At 41.8% G+C, this 16,595-nt stretch overlaps 1 protein-coding gene across 3 annotated transcripts in view; it reads right to left on the bottom strand.

Moving 5' to 3' along the window:
• The window catches only part of wdr7 (WD repeat domain 7), a 62,593-nt gene that overhangs the window by 38,579 nt on the left and 7,419 nt on the right, over positions 1-16,595 (bottom strand). For all 3 annotated transcript variants that reach the window (XM_028417626.1, XM_028417628.1, XM_028417627.1), the window contains 10 exons: positions 15,384-15,531; positions 15,048-15,163; positions 14,771-14,903; positions 14,248-14,468; positions 13,180-13,375; positions 11,860-12,074; positions 8,265-8,498; positions 7,891-8,184; positions 7,489-7,685; positions 2,995-3,092 (listed from right to left, as the gene is read on the bottom strand). In XM_028417626.1, coding sequence (XP_028273427.1) covers positions 2,995-3,092; positions 7,489-7,685; positions 7,891-8,184; positions 8,265-8,498; positions 11,860-12,074; positions 13,180-13,375; positions 14,248-14,468; positions 14,771-14,903; positions 15,048-15,163; positions 15,384-15,531 — 1,852 coding nt within the window. The remainder of the gene's footprint in view (positions 1-2,994; positions 3,093-7,488; positions 7,686-7,890; positions 8,185-8,264; positions 8,499-11,859; positions 12,075-13,179; positions 13,376-14,247; positions 14,469-14,770; positions 14,904-15,047; positions 15,164-15,383; positions 15,532-16,595) is intronic.

Genomic DNA, 16,595 nt, shown 5'->3' with positions numbered 1-16,595 from the left:
CGAGGCAAAAAGAACTGGGAGGTAATGATGGAAGGACAGAAGGAAAAAAGGAACAAATCTACCAAGTAAAAAAAAAAAGAAAAAGAAGATGGTTGCGAGACTTTCTCTAAGTGGTACCCATCAGTTCAGTCTGTACCTTCGTTGACTGAGTGGATGTTATAAGAGCCAGGGGCCCCTTGAGGAAGGCCCCCAGGGGCCCCCAGAGCTCCAACAGTGGCAGCAGTGCTGGTGTTGGCTGTGGCAGCTACAGCAGCTTGTAAAGGAAAAGAAGGAGAGAAATAGTCAAGAAGGAAAGAACAGGTTAGATACCAATATATGCAATACCACAGGGTTAGGGAGGAAACAAGCAGTTAGACAGCAGGGGAGAGAGAGCGTTAGAAGAAAGAAAATAAATACAACCAAAACACGTTAAAAAGAAAGAAAGTTTAAAAAAAATAATAAAAAATGGATTTCACAAAACTCTGAAGAAGTTTCTCCCATGTTGTTCCTGAGATATTAAGGACGGAAAACCCACAAACATTTCAAAGGCACTAACTGTTAAAATAAAACACTACTAAAACAACGATGACTCACTCGCAAGCCCTTGGTAAAGAGAAAATCAGGTGTTAATTTGGAGATGACCTACTACACCCAAACACACATACAGCCTTTAGACTGTAGAGATACAACGATAAGTCTAGTGATGGTTCTATTTCAGATAAGAGTAAAACTCTTTGTTTAAGCACAGTATGGCATGCAATAACTCATAACAATGTTTTGATGCTTTTACAATAATACATAAAAACATGCCCTGACACTTGAAAAGAAAATCAGGTATACATTTTTAAACTGTTGAAACACCCACAGAGAAAACATGTAGCACACAGACAACAGAGAAAACAGTTACAGCAACGTTAGATCAGTCAGTGGTCAGGGGATCGAGAATAAAAGAGGAGTAGTAAAACAAAGATGTCCGCTAACACACAGCAGAGACTGAATGGAAATAAGTGAAAGGAAATATTGAAGAGAGTGGTGTTCGTGAAACGATTTTTCTCCTCAAAGAACAGGCAGCAGGCTGAAGCCATGCAGTGAGCAGCATTGTGGAGATGTGACGTGAGAGACGGGAAGAAAAAAGAGGAGAGAAATAATGAGAAAGAAATCAGAGGGAGGGCGAGCGAGAGAGAGAGAGAGAGAGAGAGAGAGAGCGAGCGAGAGCAAATGGAGTGAGTGAGAGTTCAGTTGCCAGCAGTTTGCTAGCAGTGGTGCAGAAAAAACTAAATTTAATAAAAATAGTTATTCAACAGTTACTCTAAATAAGAAAGATGGCTATTCCAGCCTTTAGGCCTGCTACATTATGACATGGTTTCTAGAAATGGTTTTTACTATTTGTAGTACCATCTTAAAATATCTATGAAGATAATACTAATAAATATGTTATAATTATTATAATATGATCTAATTTAAGGTTTAAATATGTTATAATAAACAACTTGCTAGTTTGACTTGTTTTTTAAATTTGATTATTAAATACTGAAGCCTGACAAACACCAGGGGTTTTTTTTTTGGTGAAACATGCTATTTTAAACATAGTAAACCCTGCATCTTAATTATCGACGTTCAGTAAAACTGTCCCCTTCTGGCTAAAAGTGTAACACAAGAGCAGGTTGAAGGGTTATATATGCTTCTGTGTTGACTCTAGGCCAAAGCAGTGTAGTTTCATTTATATATATTATAAGGCTTTACGCATGGAATTCAGTCTTATAAACATGTTGGTGTTAGAGAGCATCATTAACTTTTCAGTTGTTATCCCTAAAGAACACTCCAGGTTTATTACTTCCTAGGTTTTACGATTAGTGATACAAATGCTGGTCTGAACAAATAAGTCCCAGGTTACCATGTAACTGTAATCTGTCGTTCATTGATTTACACTAGTGGACAAAGGGACAAAGTCAAACTAAAATGTGATTCTAAAACTTTCTGGTCTTCCTTAATGACACGCGGACTGCTGCAGCCCTGCTCTCTGTTCACGCTGCAGTTTATTAGAGGGCCCTCCTCATTTATTTCCATGTAAAAAGAGGCGGTGAGCAAGGTTAACAGTGCTCTCCTTCACAAAGCCTCTGACACACACACACACACACACACACAGACACACACACCATGCAGGAGTGGCTGGCTGAGCAGAGGTCACGGCCGAGCGTTCCCTCTGAATGGTGGTGAATAGGCGTGTGGCGTGAATAAGTCCACGCGCTTGGCCTCCATTAAAGAGTGACAATAGCAGCAAAACCCCGCCTCCACATAACACCCGAGGGTGCCACTGCACATACTCGTGTGTGTGTGTGTGTGTGTGTGAGGGGGGTGACTGTTCACATAGGCACACTTTTTTTTGTGTGTGCATTTGTAGGTATTGAGCTTGCTGCAGCGTGGTAGGTAGGTGTGTGTGCGGAGAAGGCAGATGGTGATGGCTGGTTAAAGATCGCCTACAGGGAACCAGACCAGGTTTCAAAGACTCTAAACTTCTACTTATTTTCAGTTTTCCCAACTAAATTCCTCTGTGGGGTGCCACCATAGCTCACCAGACTGAGTGGGCACCCCTGATGCTACACACCTCCTTTGCCCCTCGCTCTGCCATTGTTTCCTGCTTTTTTTCCTTTGTCCACTATAAACTCTGATACAGTTTTTCCCGTTCCACTCACTTCCCAAAGTCTAGCAGTCTTTTGTGGATCAAAATGATTATCAGAGAGACCCCAGATGCAAAGCTATAGTCACGGGTTTGTGTTCAAAACGAAGTTCAACAATTACACCCTTATGTCAAAAACAACAGAGCAGCAGCCCTTTAAAGACCTGCTGACCTAGGAAACAGCAGCAGCTTCCTCCTGTGATATTTTTGTTTCTTTTCTTTAACCCTCAGTGGGTTTTATTGCCGGTGGGCTGCATTATCAAACCCAACCCTCCTCTCTCCCTCCCCGCAGGGCCCCAAGGGTATTTGAAGCGAGCGCCCCCTCCTTTTGTAGTTACCTTGTTTGATCTGGGCCTGTAGCGCCGGGTTGGAGGGCTGAGGGGGGGCGGCAGGCGTCCTGCGAGGAGTCTCCGGGGTTCCTCCTGGTCTGGGAGGCCTGGAGGAGGATCACAAAGAGGAGGCATGAAATATTAAAGACAGACACACACAAACTCAAATACACAATAACACACACACACACACATATATATATATATATATATAAAAAAAATCAGGCAGGAGTTCATACAAACACTTTTTTTAATTTTTGTTTCTCTGTGTACACATCCATCTCTGAAAGGACTGGAGCCATCTAACTTTCAAACACTTCCAGTATAACAATCAATGGTATGATCAATGACAGTTGCTTGGCAACAAAGCACTTCTATGGAGATCAACAATCCATGTCCCTTTTTGGAAAAGTGCAAGATTATTTTCTCAGAGTGGTAAACATGACATGACACTGTTATTACAGCAGCCTACTGTTTAAACCATATAGCACACACACACACACACACTGCAGAAGAGATACAGTGAGACTCTTTCAGAGCAACAGAGCACAGCAACATGTGCACCTGCATGTCCTCCCACTGCCCCCCACCCCACCTCTACCAGCACCACGCATTCGCCGGCTCTCACTGCCTTTCTCTAGAAGGCACACAAAGAAAAACACTGCCAAAACCACCACACACATTTTTGTATCAATATGGCAAACAAATCCTAAATATGGGGTTGCTATTCTTATACAGTGCTTACACTCCAGGCTCTGTTTACATTAAAAAATGTCCTGTTTGCACTAGACTAGCAACCTATCCAGGGTGTACACACACCACGTTTCACCCTTTGACAGATGGGATAAGCTCCAGCCCCCTTATGACTGTACAGGACACAGTGGGTTAATAAAAATGGATGGATGGATGATTTCTTGTTGCAATTATTTGTCCTGTATAAAATCGGCCCTAAAGGGTTTCCTTACCATCATGCATCTAGCACAAACAAATTTGTGTTTCTGTAATAAGCGCCATGGGTTTAGACATGATTGACAGCTTTTGGAGTATAGTCAAATATGAATATTGACAGCTACGGTTTTAGATGCAATTCCAAAAGAAAAAGAGAAACTGGGAAGGAAATTCAACTGTATTTTTGGTATAGTGGTTTGACTGTACTAGTACACCAATGTCAAAGAACCAAAAGGCAAAACTGTCATACATTAGGATGACACCACCACAAAGAAAGAAAGGTAAAAAAGTAACAAAGAATGTTTGTAGAAATATATAGAGGGATGTAAAATACACTAGTGTATAAATAATAAAATGCATTGTTTTTATTGAGCTGTGGATTATTATTCGTCTATCCTTTTGCATTCTGTCAGTTTCAGTCCTCCAGAGATATCAGCCCAAATAAATTCAGTATGCACCTGGTGCTGGTGTGTAAGCTCATGATGCTATCACAGTCGTGCTTTTTGTATGTGCATGTGTAATATGTGTGAGTGAGCTAGAAAATATGGCTTAGGGTTCTTATCTAAATAAAATCTAAATCCCTCCAATTGAGTAAAACGTGATTTAATTCAAATCCACAGAAAAAAGTGCTTCAGGTGTGATTAGACATTCAAAAGTTAAAAAAGTTCAAAGCTCCAAAGTGTATGTTTTCCATTTGCGACTAAATGCACACACGTGGGACTGAGGGACACGTGATGTGTGTGATGGTAACATTTAAGCCAGGTGGCCGTGTGTAGATTATGGGTCTTTATCCCCACTTTATATTTAACTGTTTTCACATTTGCAGAGCAAAAAAAATAGAAAAAAAACTTAATGTTAGTAAAGTGAAGTATTTCAGATTCAAATTAAACCAAATATGAACCAATAGGAAATGAGCTAAATCAGGTTGATCTTTCTGTCTTGGTCTTTTCAGACCCCAGTCTTGTTCCTAGAATTTGCTCAAACCTGACCTGAAGCATGCAGGTGGAAGAACTGCTGTTGTTGGTTGTGTGATGAAATACTAAAGCACTAAGAGTTAAGGAGCGCTTCTTTTCAAACTCCAACACACAGGGAGGAAGCTTTTCCACCGTCATAAATCTAAGATGGGTGATCATGAAAAAGCCAAAAACCAAAACACCTTCAAATATTCACAACAGATGGCTTGGAGTGAGCGTGGAGACGACTTAAAAAAAGTTTTCTAAGGAAGTCTTCAGTTTCCCTCCATGATCTTTTTGCCCAGACCTGAACATACAACAGAAAAAGTCTTTCTTTCTGAGAAAGTTTTAGGTTGTGTGTTCTCCTGTTTGTTTTTTCCACTTCCTGAACTCCATATTAATTTGTGATTAAGCAAGCCAATAATACAAAGCATGACTAGACATGATGAGACAGGCTTGCATTAGACATACCCTCACAGATATGTGATCTATACCTGGGCTGCTTGTTTATAAAATGTAACATATAAAGAATCTGTGTCTATATAACATTACCTTCAGGCAGAGAGGCACCAACAACATTTAGATCCTGCTGATCTATATTCTGTGTTAGACATGTCACTTCCTAACGCTCTGGGGAGACAGCCAAACAGACCAAGCATCTCTTCCATTTTCTTGGTTACCAGGGCGATGATAATGACACCAGCCCCTTTCTGAAAAATTTAGAGATTTTCCTAGTGTGAGCGCTTAGAAGCAGCCACACAAAAAGGAGGTATAATTGAAAAAGATGCTGGTGCTCAGACATAAAATGTGGATACATTTGACGGCCTTTGTGAAGTTTATCTACAGCTCCAGAGTGATACTGAAAATACTAAGAACTTAAATACGGAATAAAAGTTACAAATTTTGCTTGGACCAGGCTCCAAGGACTTTCTCAACTGAGATCTAAAAACCTGGACACATGTTCAAAAATTTCAGAAATCCTGAAACTATACTAGAAGTGGCTTTCTGAAGGGCTTTGCACCGGCACTGTCTTTAAAGTAGCCGTCTTTTGCTTTGGTGACAGCTTTGCACACACTGTGCAGAGGTAGGGTTGATACACATTTCTCAAAATCCATATGATGGCAAGAACTCTCAACTACATTAAAAAAAAAACAGCAGTCCATATTTATTTGATGACATGAAGGTCAATTAGTCCAGAAAACGTAAAATATCCTGCAGCTGTGAAAACCATCCAATGCTCTCATGAAACATGTGAATTCCCCAGTGAAATAAGTCCAAGAGTTCCCTCTGCTGCGGAGGAAAAGTTGATTAGATTTGCCAGCCTTAGAAACTGCGACCTCAGATCAGAGCCCACATAAATGCTTCACAATGTTCAAGTAGCAGACACACATCAACATCTACTGTTGAACAATATGTGAATTTGTAATATTTGAACAATATTATTGTTGAACTGCAGCAAAGAAGCCACACTTGAGGAAGGACAAGTGAATGCTTGGGTCAACAAACACAAGGAATGGACATTAGACCTGTGGAAATCTGTGCTTTGGTCTGATGAATGAAAATGGTTCTACCTTCCATGTCATCTCAGAAGCAGAATGTATGAGCAGATGCTGTAAAGCACACCAACAAGTGCTCAGCAAACCATTTCAGGTGACCATCTCATGAGGTTGACTGAAGAGAATGCAAAGTTACTGAAAACAGATGATGTAAAAACAGGGGAGATGGCTCAGACAACAGACATTTCACCATCTGTTCCCTTATTCCGTCTTTCTCTGTATTTTATCATCTCTGACTCCACCACACTTGCCCTCCCTGCAGGGTTAACCTTGAAGCAGGGTTGACGAAATGATGAAATGTTGTGTTGGTATTACAGCAGCAGGACCTCGACCTCTGTGTTAAATCTTTCACAGCACAATGAGGGCTCAGACAGACTAAACAATCAGCTTCACACAAGTACACACACACACACTCTATTCAGTAGATGAACTTCCACTGCTGCTGCTCTCATTGTATATGTAGCGAATTCTCTGTGCTTTGAATCCAATTTTTGCTCCAACTTGTTTGGGTTGTTTTATATGTTGAGATTCTTTAAGTCGATGTGGCAAACTTTCTTTCTTTTTCTTTTTAAACAGAATATCTACGAGCTGTCCCATCCAGTAAAAGCTCTGTGTTTACGTTAAACGCATTAACAAATCTTCTCCTCTGAATCTTCTTCTTCTTCTTGTAAAATGCAGACAATTCACTCGTAAGCACCTCAATCAGGCTGAATGAATCACCAGGACACACAAGTGCTGAGGATAACAAATAGCATTAAGTATGTAGCAGTCAACTTGCCATTTTAGAAGGAAAATCTGCGTTTACAAAAAGGACTAAAACTGTCAGTACTCCCTTATAGGACACCGACTGGAATGGATCACACATGCTTCAGCCAGTAGTACATAGCCTGAAGCCTGCTGAGGTGGATTTGTGTTTGTGAACTCACATATTGTGGCTCCAGCTGCCTCAATGAAAGCAAAAACTGCCTAGTGAGTACGCATCCAGTGTTAAAGCTCATTTTAGTCGTGATAGAAGTAGATGTTATACATCTATGTGTATTGGTTACCTGGCTGGTGCTTTCTTCATGTGTTCTCCAACAAAGGTGGCATTGGTCATACCCATCAGAGTGTTAGCCAGGGAAATGACAGACAGAAGGTGCTGTGTGGTCACGGCCCTCGATACACCATACGTGCCCTTCCCCACAATGTCTTGCAGAGTGAGCTTCCGACCTGTTGCCAAGGACAGCTGACGCAGCAAGGACTCCTGGGAAACGGAGGCAGACAAAGAGGAAGGTTGAAGCCTCTTTTCACAATGAGCCAGGTACAATGGAGATACATCAAGCACTGACATCAACCCTGAACACTTCATCTATTCAATGATACAATGATACAATCAGAGGTCTGTATCAGCCTGATGGAAGCTGGTCGGTAGCAAAGGTAGCAAGAATCCAAGTGATCTAGACCGGTACCTTGAAGGTGGGAAGCATAAGGGACATGTGGCCTCCTCTGGAGATCAGGCCAAAAGAGATGGGACAGTGTGGTCTGAGCATGCCCAGTCGGTCTAGACAGATGCCATCAAGATGTTCGTTGAGGCCCCAGGCATGGAGGCAGGACATGAAGAGCTTGGCGGTGTCCATTGTCAGGTTGTACTCCAGCAGGCTCAAAGACTTGGATTTCTCCTCACGTCTCCTCATCTCCTCCTCTTCCTCCTCATCTTCATCCAGCAGGTGCTCCTTAATGGTTTCCTTCATGGTCTCCTTCACCTGGTTTGAACAAGGTGTTAAACATACTGATAGAGTAGCTTTGTTGTACAGTGACTGACTCTTTTCTTGTGTTTACAAACCTGTTTGAAGATCTTGTTGGCCAGGAAGGATCCACCCTTGTCAGCCCCAGCCTGGCTTTTCTGCAGTGTCTCTGGAGACACCAGGGTGGGGTTCGGTCTCTGGGCTTCTTCTGTCAGGAGCTGGATGATCACAGCCTCCACGTCAAAGAAAAGCACGTGCATGTCGGGGTCGGTCATGTTCATCTTCATCGCCTGGACCACCAGAGCATTGTGGGAATATTTTGGCAAGTTACCCTGGAATAGAGAGAGAGAACTTTTACAGCATCAAGATGCAGCAAAACCCAAACTAAATTATCAAATAATGTTGATTATAGAAAAATAATGAATGGAATTAATAATTGTATTTAGGTGATGTTGATCATGCTTAATTATTCAATGTCTTTATACACAAACTATCTTTCAAACACACCTTCAGCTGTAGCAGTCACTAATACTAACACATGGTTAATTGCATTAAAATAGACTGGGATGGAACACTAAGCAGGACTGGTTCCATGTTAATAGCCTGATGAACTGTGATGTGACCTGTCCAGCTCTGAGGGCGGAGACGGGACTAAAGAGGAGAAAGGTGAAAGCGAGGGGTGGGGGGACGATTAAGACAGGAATGTATTGAGGAAATAAAAAGAAAAGAAAAGGTCAAGCTGGAATTATATCTCTTTCATGAAAGGTTTCCAATCTGCTGATTGAAACTATTCTTTTTGGGGTGAGTTAGCCTTTCCAATTACTCTATATACTCTTTCATTTCACCTTCTGCAATGTGGTTGGCATTTAGAAAACATTCCATCAATTAATCCATTTATTGACTGGTATGTGTGCAAACTGTAGACCTGCAGCTTTAGCCTTAACATTTGATTTATATTTGAAAATGTATATTTGTATTTTGACTATTGTTTTTTTTGCATTTTCTGGCTTTGGCAGTGCCATTTTCCACATGAACACAGTTGAGATGGGGGGGGGGCACAGCAACATCACAGCTTTGACAGGAAAGTCTTCCCTGAGGGTTGTACATGGTGTGTGTGTGTGTGTGTGTGTGTGTGTGTGTGTTTGTGTGTGTGTGTGTGTGTGTTTGTGTGTAAAAGGGGTTGTAAGCAGCCAGCTGCTGGCAAATATGTGTTAATGCATGTACCACAGAAACATGTTTGTATTTATAGCCTGGTTTATCACACTTCATACATTTCAAATTGAATTTCAAAAATGTGTTTTTAGCTCAAATCAAACAGCAATTGGAACAATGTGTGTGAAACAAGCTGACATGACAGACAAATACTTCACTGTCCCTACAATATAAACACAATTATGTCTCTGTACCACAGCATTTGTGTCTCATCTGATTGTATCATCCTGTGTCTGAGTGTGTTCAAAGTGTGGATGAAGCTGTGCAATATTTTAGTGGAGAAACACTGCCATCTAAAGGCAATAAACCACATTACACACAGCAACATCACATATACACAAACACACAAGTCTTATAGCTCCTGGGAAGTAGGGCTAAAGGTCAATGTCCTGCAGGGCCCTTCTGGCAAACAATGCCTCAGTCCAACATCACGCACACATAAACATCCACAGACGCTGGTAGTCACACACTACACAGACACTTAGACTTAACATTTAGAGACATGGTCCATGAAGTGAAGAAGAAGTTTGGAGTTTTTTCTGTAAAATTATGTCCGAGTTATATTTGCCGAGCTGAGACCTGCTTAATGGGACTACATCTCCTGATCCAAGAACCTCTTCAACACAGACTAAACTACCTTTTTAGTTTGGGCTGTTGGCCATTGTAACATGGAGGTCTGTGAGGATGGTCTCTTTGTTTCAAGAGCTTGCCCATAATTTAACCACCACATGCCACACTACACTCCCTATAGAAAACCAGGAAGTTTTTCCACAGGTGCCTCACCCCTATGGAATTTTCAGTTGTTAGTGGTAACAGACAACATCAGGACTTGACTCTTCGGGCCACCTTAACAACATCATGAACTCACATAGAGCCAGTCTGTTGCCATGACGACATGGCCACTTCCATACTTCAATCACTGAAAAGATCCAATCGCATAAGTTTTACCCTGATTAACGTTTCATTGATTATCTGGTTTTAGCTCTACTTTCGTTTTTCCTGTCATAACACAAATATACAACCTCAAAGTCACACATCAACATCCTCAAATACACCCACTGAAATCACAGCATCAAATATATATCAATGTAGACACTCAAACACTACACTAAATGAAGGCTCTGAGCAGGAGGGGTGGAATGTTTGGGTTGATAGTCTGACATTTCATGGTCATCATCTGTCATTACTCACAGCTGGGCAGAGCGCTTACACACACACAGGGGGTAGTGGGTGGTTGTGAGCCATAATTTGAGTAGATATGAAGCAGAAATGACAAAGTGGTGGGAGGCAGGAAAGAGAAGAAAAGTGATGTATTTCTGATAGAACTGCGATGAAAGATTGCAGCTGTTGTGTGTTGGCCTTTTCAGAAAAGGGTTGTGATTACAGGCAGTTATGGCAGGAAAACCCCGGGAGACACGTACAATAAAACTAACACACAGGAGAGAAAGAAACAACATAAAGCTTATCCGTGAAAGGAAAGAGAACAGAGGGGAGCAAGAGATGAGAGGCTGAGCTAAATGGCTTCTAAGTGAAACTGTAAAAGTCCAACTGTACCAAGCAAACACACTGTTCAAACAATAAATAATTCAGAGCGTTTGTTTTTGGTGCCGAGATGCAATGTGGGCGGAGTTTTGTCTGTCAGAACACATCAGACCATCTGAAACTGACAAGTGAACCTCTGATCTGTGGAGAAGCCACGCTGACAACAGTGCAAAACTACCAAACGCATCACTTTAAGGGTTATTTTAAGGGTGCTGAACATTAAGTCATAAAACTGTAGCTATAGTGAGTCAGAGCTGTGGTGCTGTCTGAACACCAGGTTCATTATCTCTGTGAATCAGACATGTAATACACAGATGTCTGCAGCACTCATTATATAAAGTTTGTTTGTTTTGATAAAACGATTTAATAATTAATATGTGGTTGGACTTCATGCACCTAAAAGTTCCATTAAATTATCTGCTGTTTGTATGTTGTTAAAAAAAACAACTTTATATGTACAGAAACTGTCACAATACAAACAGATGATTAGGGCTACATTATAAATTATATTTGAGATCTGTCTTTTTTTTTCTTTTTATTCTGACATTAAAGTCCAATCTCCAAAGAAAAAGAAATGAATTGAATCAGTTTTTAGAGTGTTCCTAATCCCAGTGTGTACAAACACCTAAATAAAAGTTAGGTGGATTTGTCCTTTAAAACCTTAAAAGCTGCTCAGACAAAAGAAACACTGCTTTCTTTTACCATTATGACATTTAAGATGTCATCCTTTCCTGGGAGACACCAGCAGTCACACACAGACACAGACACACACACACACACAGAGTGGCTATACTGTTGACCTTTGATTTGTCTCCAGCAGAGTTTTAATTGGTCTCCAACTTCAGCCAGCTATCATCCTAAGATGGCCAGTGTGTGTGTGTGTGTGTGCAAATAGCTTAATGTGTATGTCATTTAACGAATAAAGCTTCCACTCCCTACCTTGTCAGCGTTGTCTGCAGCCAGCAGATTGGTGGCAAGCGTCTGCAGTTTGTGCTGAGCCATGTTCTTCAGTGCTGCCAGGCTGCGGCGAGTCATGGCCTGCTTCAGATTCACTGCAGAGTGGCTGAGAGCGTCTACGGTGGCCGGTGCCAGCTCGTCACAGGCGTTCAGGATCTCTACTGCGGTTATACCCATCACACAGCGGTCCAAGGCTCCTGGAAGAACACACGTGTTATACCAAATACTACACATACTCAGGTGACTTTGTCCTGCGGGATAGGACTGTGGGTTAGTATGATCAATATATTATTCATAATATAATAATAATGTGCATTTGGTTACCTGTGCTGCCTTAACTGCCCTCACATTTGTGTGTAAAAGGATTTTTTCAAAAGTCTTAACCATCGCCCCATCCAGCACCTTAAGGATAAACTGTCACTCTGATAGTTTTAGCCCTCTCTTGCACATCTTCTTTCCTATCACACACTTGCTTTCTGATTTTATATTTTTTTTTCCTTTTGCCCTTGCACCTTCTATTTATAATCTTCAATCTCTCCCATGCCCAGTATCATCATCTATTATCTCTTGAATATGACTCAGGTCACAGAAAGTCTTCTCCATCTCTGCCTTCACAGTAACAGAGGGAGGAATGGAGAGACATCATTAGCTGCTAGCAGAGCCGACATCAGTATTGGCTCTGGTATTGAGTGAAAAGAGAAGTGGCACCATTATACCTGTGTGTGTGTGAGTGTGTGAGTGTGTGTGAGTGTGTGAGTGAGTGTGAGTGTGTGTGATGAAGGGCCTGTGAGCCATGGCTCTATTACATGTCCAACGCCTGAGTACACACACACCTTCCTTAATTTCACACTTAGCTACCCTGCAATCTCCCAGCACTACAGCTCATTCAGTTCGCCAACACACACACACACACACACAAACACACACCCACACACACACACCAATACCTGGTGATCATTCAAACTAATGTTGCCTATATGCTGTCCCACATGGTTACTGCAGATTTGCAGCTAAATGGAGACTAGAGGAGGTGGTTAACTTTGATTAGCATTAGGACCGGAAATAGAAGGAAACAGACACAACAGATCTACTAACACCTGCTATGGTCTATAAAGCAGAGGTATAGATAAATGCTAAAATGAACCCGTTAACATTAGAAAACTTTTACCAAGCTGATGATTAACAGATGCAGTTTTCCATCTGTACTTTGATATTTTATCAGAAACCAAAATATTTGACAAATTAAAAAAAAAAAGTTAAAAAGAAACGTTTGTTACCCCTACAGGTCAGACCAATTCTCACCTGTATCCATCTGCCAGACGTAGACAGAGCCGTCAGAGCATCCCACCACCAGGTAGTCATCTGCTGGACGCCACTTGATGACTTGAATGGGAAAAAGGTGTCGTGATGCCAGCATGATGCATTTCCTCTCCCTGAGACTGAGCAGGCCAACTGAGTGATCGCTGGCCACTGAGCAAACGCAGTGCTGCACGCGAGTCTGCGCACAGAAACGAAAGCAGGTGAAACATCATCCAATGAAGATGAGAGAATGCCAAGAGTGTGCAAACATATCATCAACCTTTGAAGAATCTAGTTTGAAGCTTCTTGTTTACTACATGATTCCACAAATGATCTATTACAGTTTTCTACAGTATTATCTACAACATAGAAAATAATCAAAATCAAAAGGTGCTGTCCAAACATTTGACTGGAGGTGCAATTTTATAGGGGACATTTGTCTCCACACAGCAAAAGTCCATTCACATCACATGGATTAGCTGCAGCTGATATTTAGTCTTTGACATTAAACTGCTGCTGGAGAAGTGCTTTTTCTGTATAAAAGTACAGATGTAACATTTATGTTAGAGATAATGGGCAAGGAAGAGTCTCATTTATAGAGCAAATGACTTTTGCAATATCTCCAAACCTTCACATCTTCAAGGCTTCATTGATTTTACAAAGAGAAAAAGAAGAAATTTCGTCTTCATTAAAGTATATGTTAGACAGGTCAGCCATTGTAGTCTGCCTTCAACAACACAACGGCACAAATCAGATTTTCATGGTAACAAAAAAAATGTCATTTAAACAATAGAGAGCCTGAATGTTTTCTCTAGGTTTATAGCGACACAGTGATATTAAGGTTATTGCTGCATTAAAAGCAATGAGTTGGTTGACAACCATGTCTAATGTCAGTACAACAAAACACCATTGACCAGAGGACTCTTGGCATAGGCGACACAGGCGGTCGCCTATGGTGCCACCTGCTGGAGGGCATTGGACCATAATCTCGCCTGGGGCACCAAAATGGCTAGAGAAATTATATAAAAGATTATTATTATTATTATTATATTTAAATGTCTGAGGTCTTACACTGCAGTTTTCTGGTGGGACTATAAGCTGGGTGATTTCTCCTCCGTGGACGCAGAAAATGTGTTTCATCTCTCCAGTGAAAATGTCCCAGACTATGACGGAGAAGTCCACTCCTCCTGACACCAGAGAGCGCTGGTCATAGCGAGGGGAGATCTGGTACGGATACAGGACGCAGGTCACCTTGTTCCGGTGGCCCCGCAGGGTACGGTGGGGTGGCCAGCCTGCATGACAGAATGCACAGTGAACAAACTGGATGTGTTTATCAATGGTCTCTGAAGCAACGGACTCCAGTGATTAATCTTCTAAAACTATAGGACCCTTTTTAGGTTTACTTTCCAATTAACAGCCACAAAAAGTATATTGATGAGCTACAAGAATGAGTGAAATAGTCATGAGATTCTACTGTTATCACTGAATAAAATGTTCCTCAGTGGGACCATCAAACCATCACCAGTCAAGTTGATACAACTTCAAGAATTTGTGCATGGCTCTCTCATATATGGATAATCCTCTCCTCACTCACCCCTCCTGAGCATGTGCTCCCCCTGCAGTAGCTGGACAATAGCCGTCTGAGTGGCAGGAACCAAGATGATGCTGCCGTCTTCCCTCCCGCACACGAGGCGACCCTGAGAGGGGATGTAGACGCTGGCTGTCACCTGAGGAGAAGCCAAACACATAAAGTACACTGAGCCAGGGAAGTAACAGACAAACTGTAAAGGCAAGAAGTGTAGTTTTACAAAGAGGTCACTGAAATAGAAATAAGTCCAGTAGGCAGCAGACTACTCGTCCTGTGTTCAAACCTTGATGGGCTCCTCTTTGCCAGGTAGGACACTGAGCTGGTCGATGATCCCAGATGACACAGGGGTCAACTTATCAAATGCCTCCTGGAGACTGATGGTGGACGACACCTGCAGCTCTGCAGAGAGAAAGGTGCAGTTAAAACCAGAGACATCTTCCTGTAAAAATGATGTAAGATGAGAATCTTCATGTCAAGGTGAACCTGTCTCTACGCCATGTCCCAAAAAAACGGAGCACTGTGCACATACGAGTTTTATAAATACCAACACTTTGGGACATGTGATCAGCATATATAGATACATAAATACAAGGTGTTGACTCAGTCATGCCATGCTTACCTGCAGGGGTCGGCACAGTCTGGGGAGGTAAAGTGTCTGGAATGCTCCACAGGGACAGTCTGCCTGCTGAGTCTCCCTGGATCAGCAGCTTATGGAAAGGCTCCCGCCGGCCGAAGAAGAACCGCGTCACAGGAGGACAGATCAGGAGCTGGGAAAGGGCAGGCAGCAAGGCAATGCATTACAGCATCTGAACCACCCAAAGCCACAAAATCCCACCAGTCCCCGCTGGTACCATTGTTTCACCATCATTTTTTTCTTCAAGTAAATATTTTAGCCTGAGTAAACAGCAGCAACAACTGGGCCTTTTGGACTTCGTTTGTTTGGTATTATAATAGCTCTAATTGAACCCAAGTGAAGCTGAAATGGTTGGTTTTGTCCTCCAGTTGTCTTCAAGTGAACTGCAACAACACACAAGTTGCTGAAAAGCAGAACCACACATCTCTGATTCACCAGGGCTCCATAAAAAGGGACGGATTCACTTGACTGATTCTTGCAAACTGTTTTACTGGTACTGACAGGAGTAGCCAATGTAGAAGTCAACTGATAAAAAAAAAAACATGTAGATAGACTGAAATGACCATCATGTAGCAGACTATGGTTAAAACAATGGCTACTACCCACTGCTATGAGTCCGATCTTAGATTTAAAGCATATTTACCACAGTTTTTCATCAGTTTATTTACAGCCTCGTGGCCATACCATCCCTGTCTTAACTGGGATGTATGCCCTAATAACATTGCATTACCTAGTAGTTGCTCTTATTGCACTGTAACTGAGGCTATACAGTCAACTACAAACAACGTGTCCATCCTTTGTCAAACAGAGGTCAGGCATGACCAGCCTTGATCAGTCTAATCACATTTCTCTCTCGAATGTCATCAGTAAGCCTGAGTCAGATGTCTTTTACACTGGCTACCATTCACCAGGTGAGTTTCCCTTTTTTAGTTTAAGCTGTGAGATTTGTCCACTGAAAGATATCATGGACGAAATCAAGAGCCATAGAAATGGACAGTTGTGTCAAATCTATCACTCTGGATACATGAGAGTCTAACAGGTTTAAACATGAGGTAGGAAACTCACTGCGGTCAAACATGAAGTCTGCCTTGTCAATAATTCCCAGATTGTGGGCTTAGGTTCTCTTTGACAAGAACATGCCTATGTTCACTAAGCCTGGTCATCATAATATAACTTGCCCAGAGAAACTAACTACTG

Source organism: Parambassis ranga, chromosome 12 (assembly GCF_900634625.1).
Source record: "Parambassis ranga chromosome 12, fParRan2.1, whole genome shotgun sequence".
Taxonomy (NCBI): Eukaryota; Metazoa; Chordata; class Actinopteri; family Ambassidae; genus Parambassis; species Parambassis ranga.
This window is presented reverse-complemented; position numbering and strand designations above follow the sequence as displayed.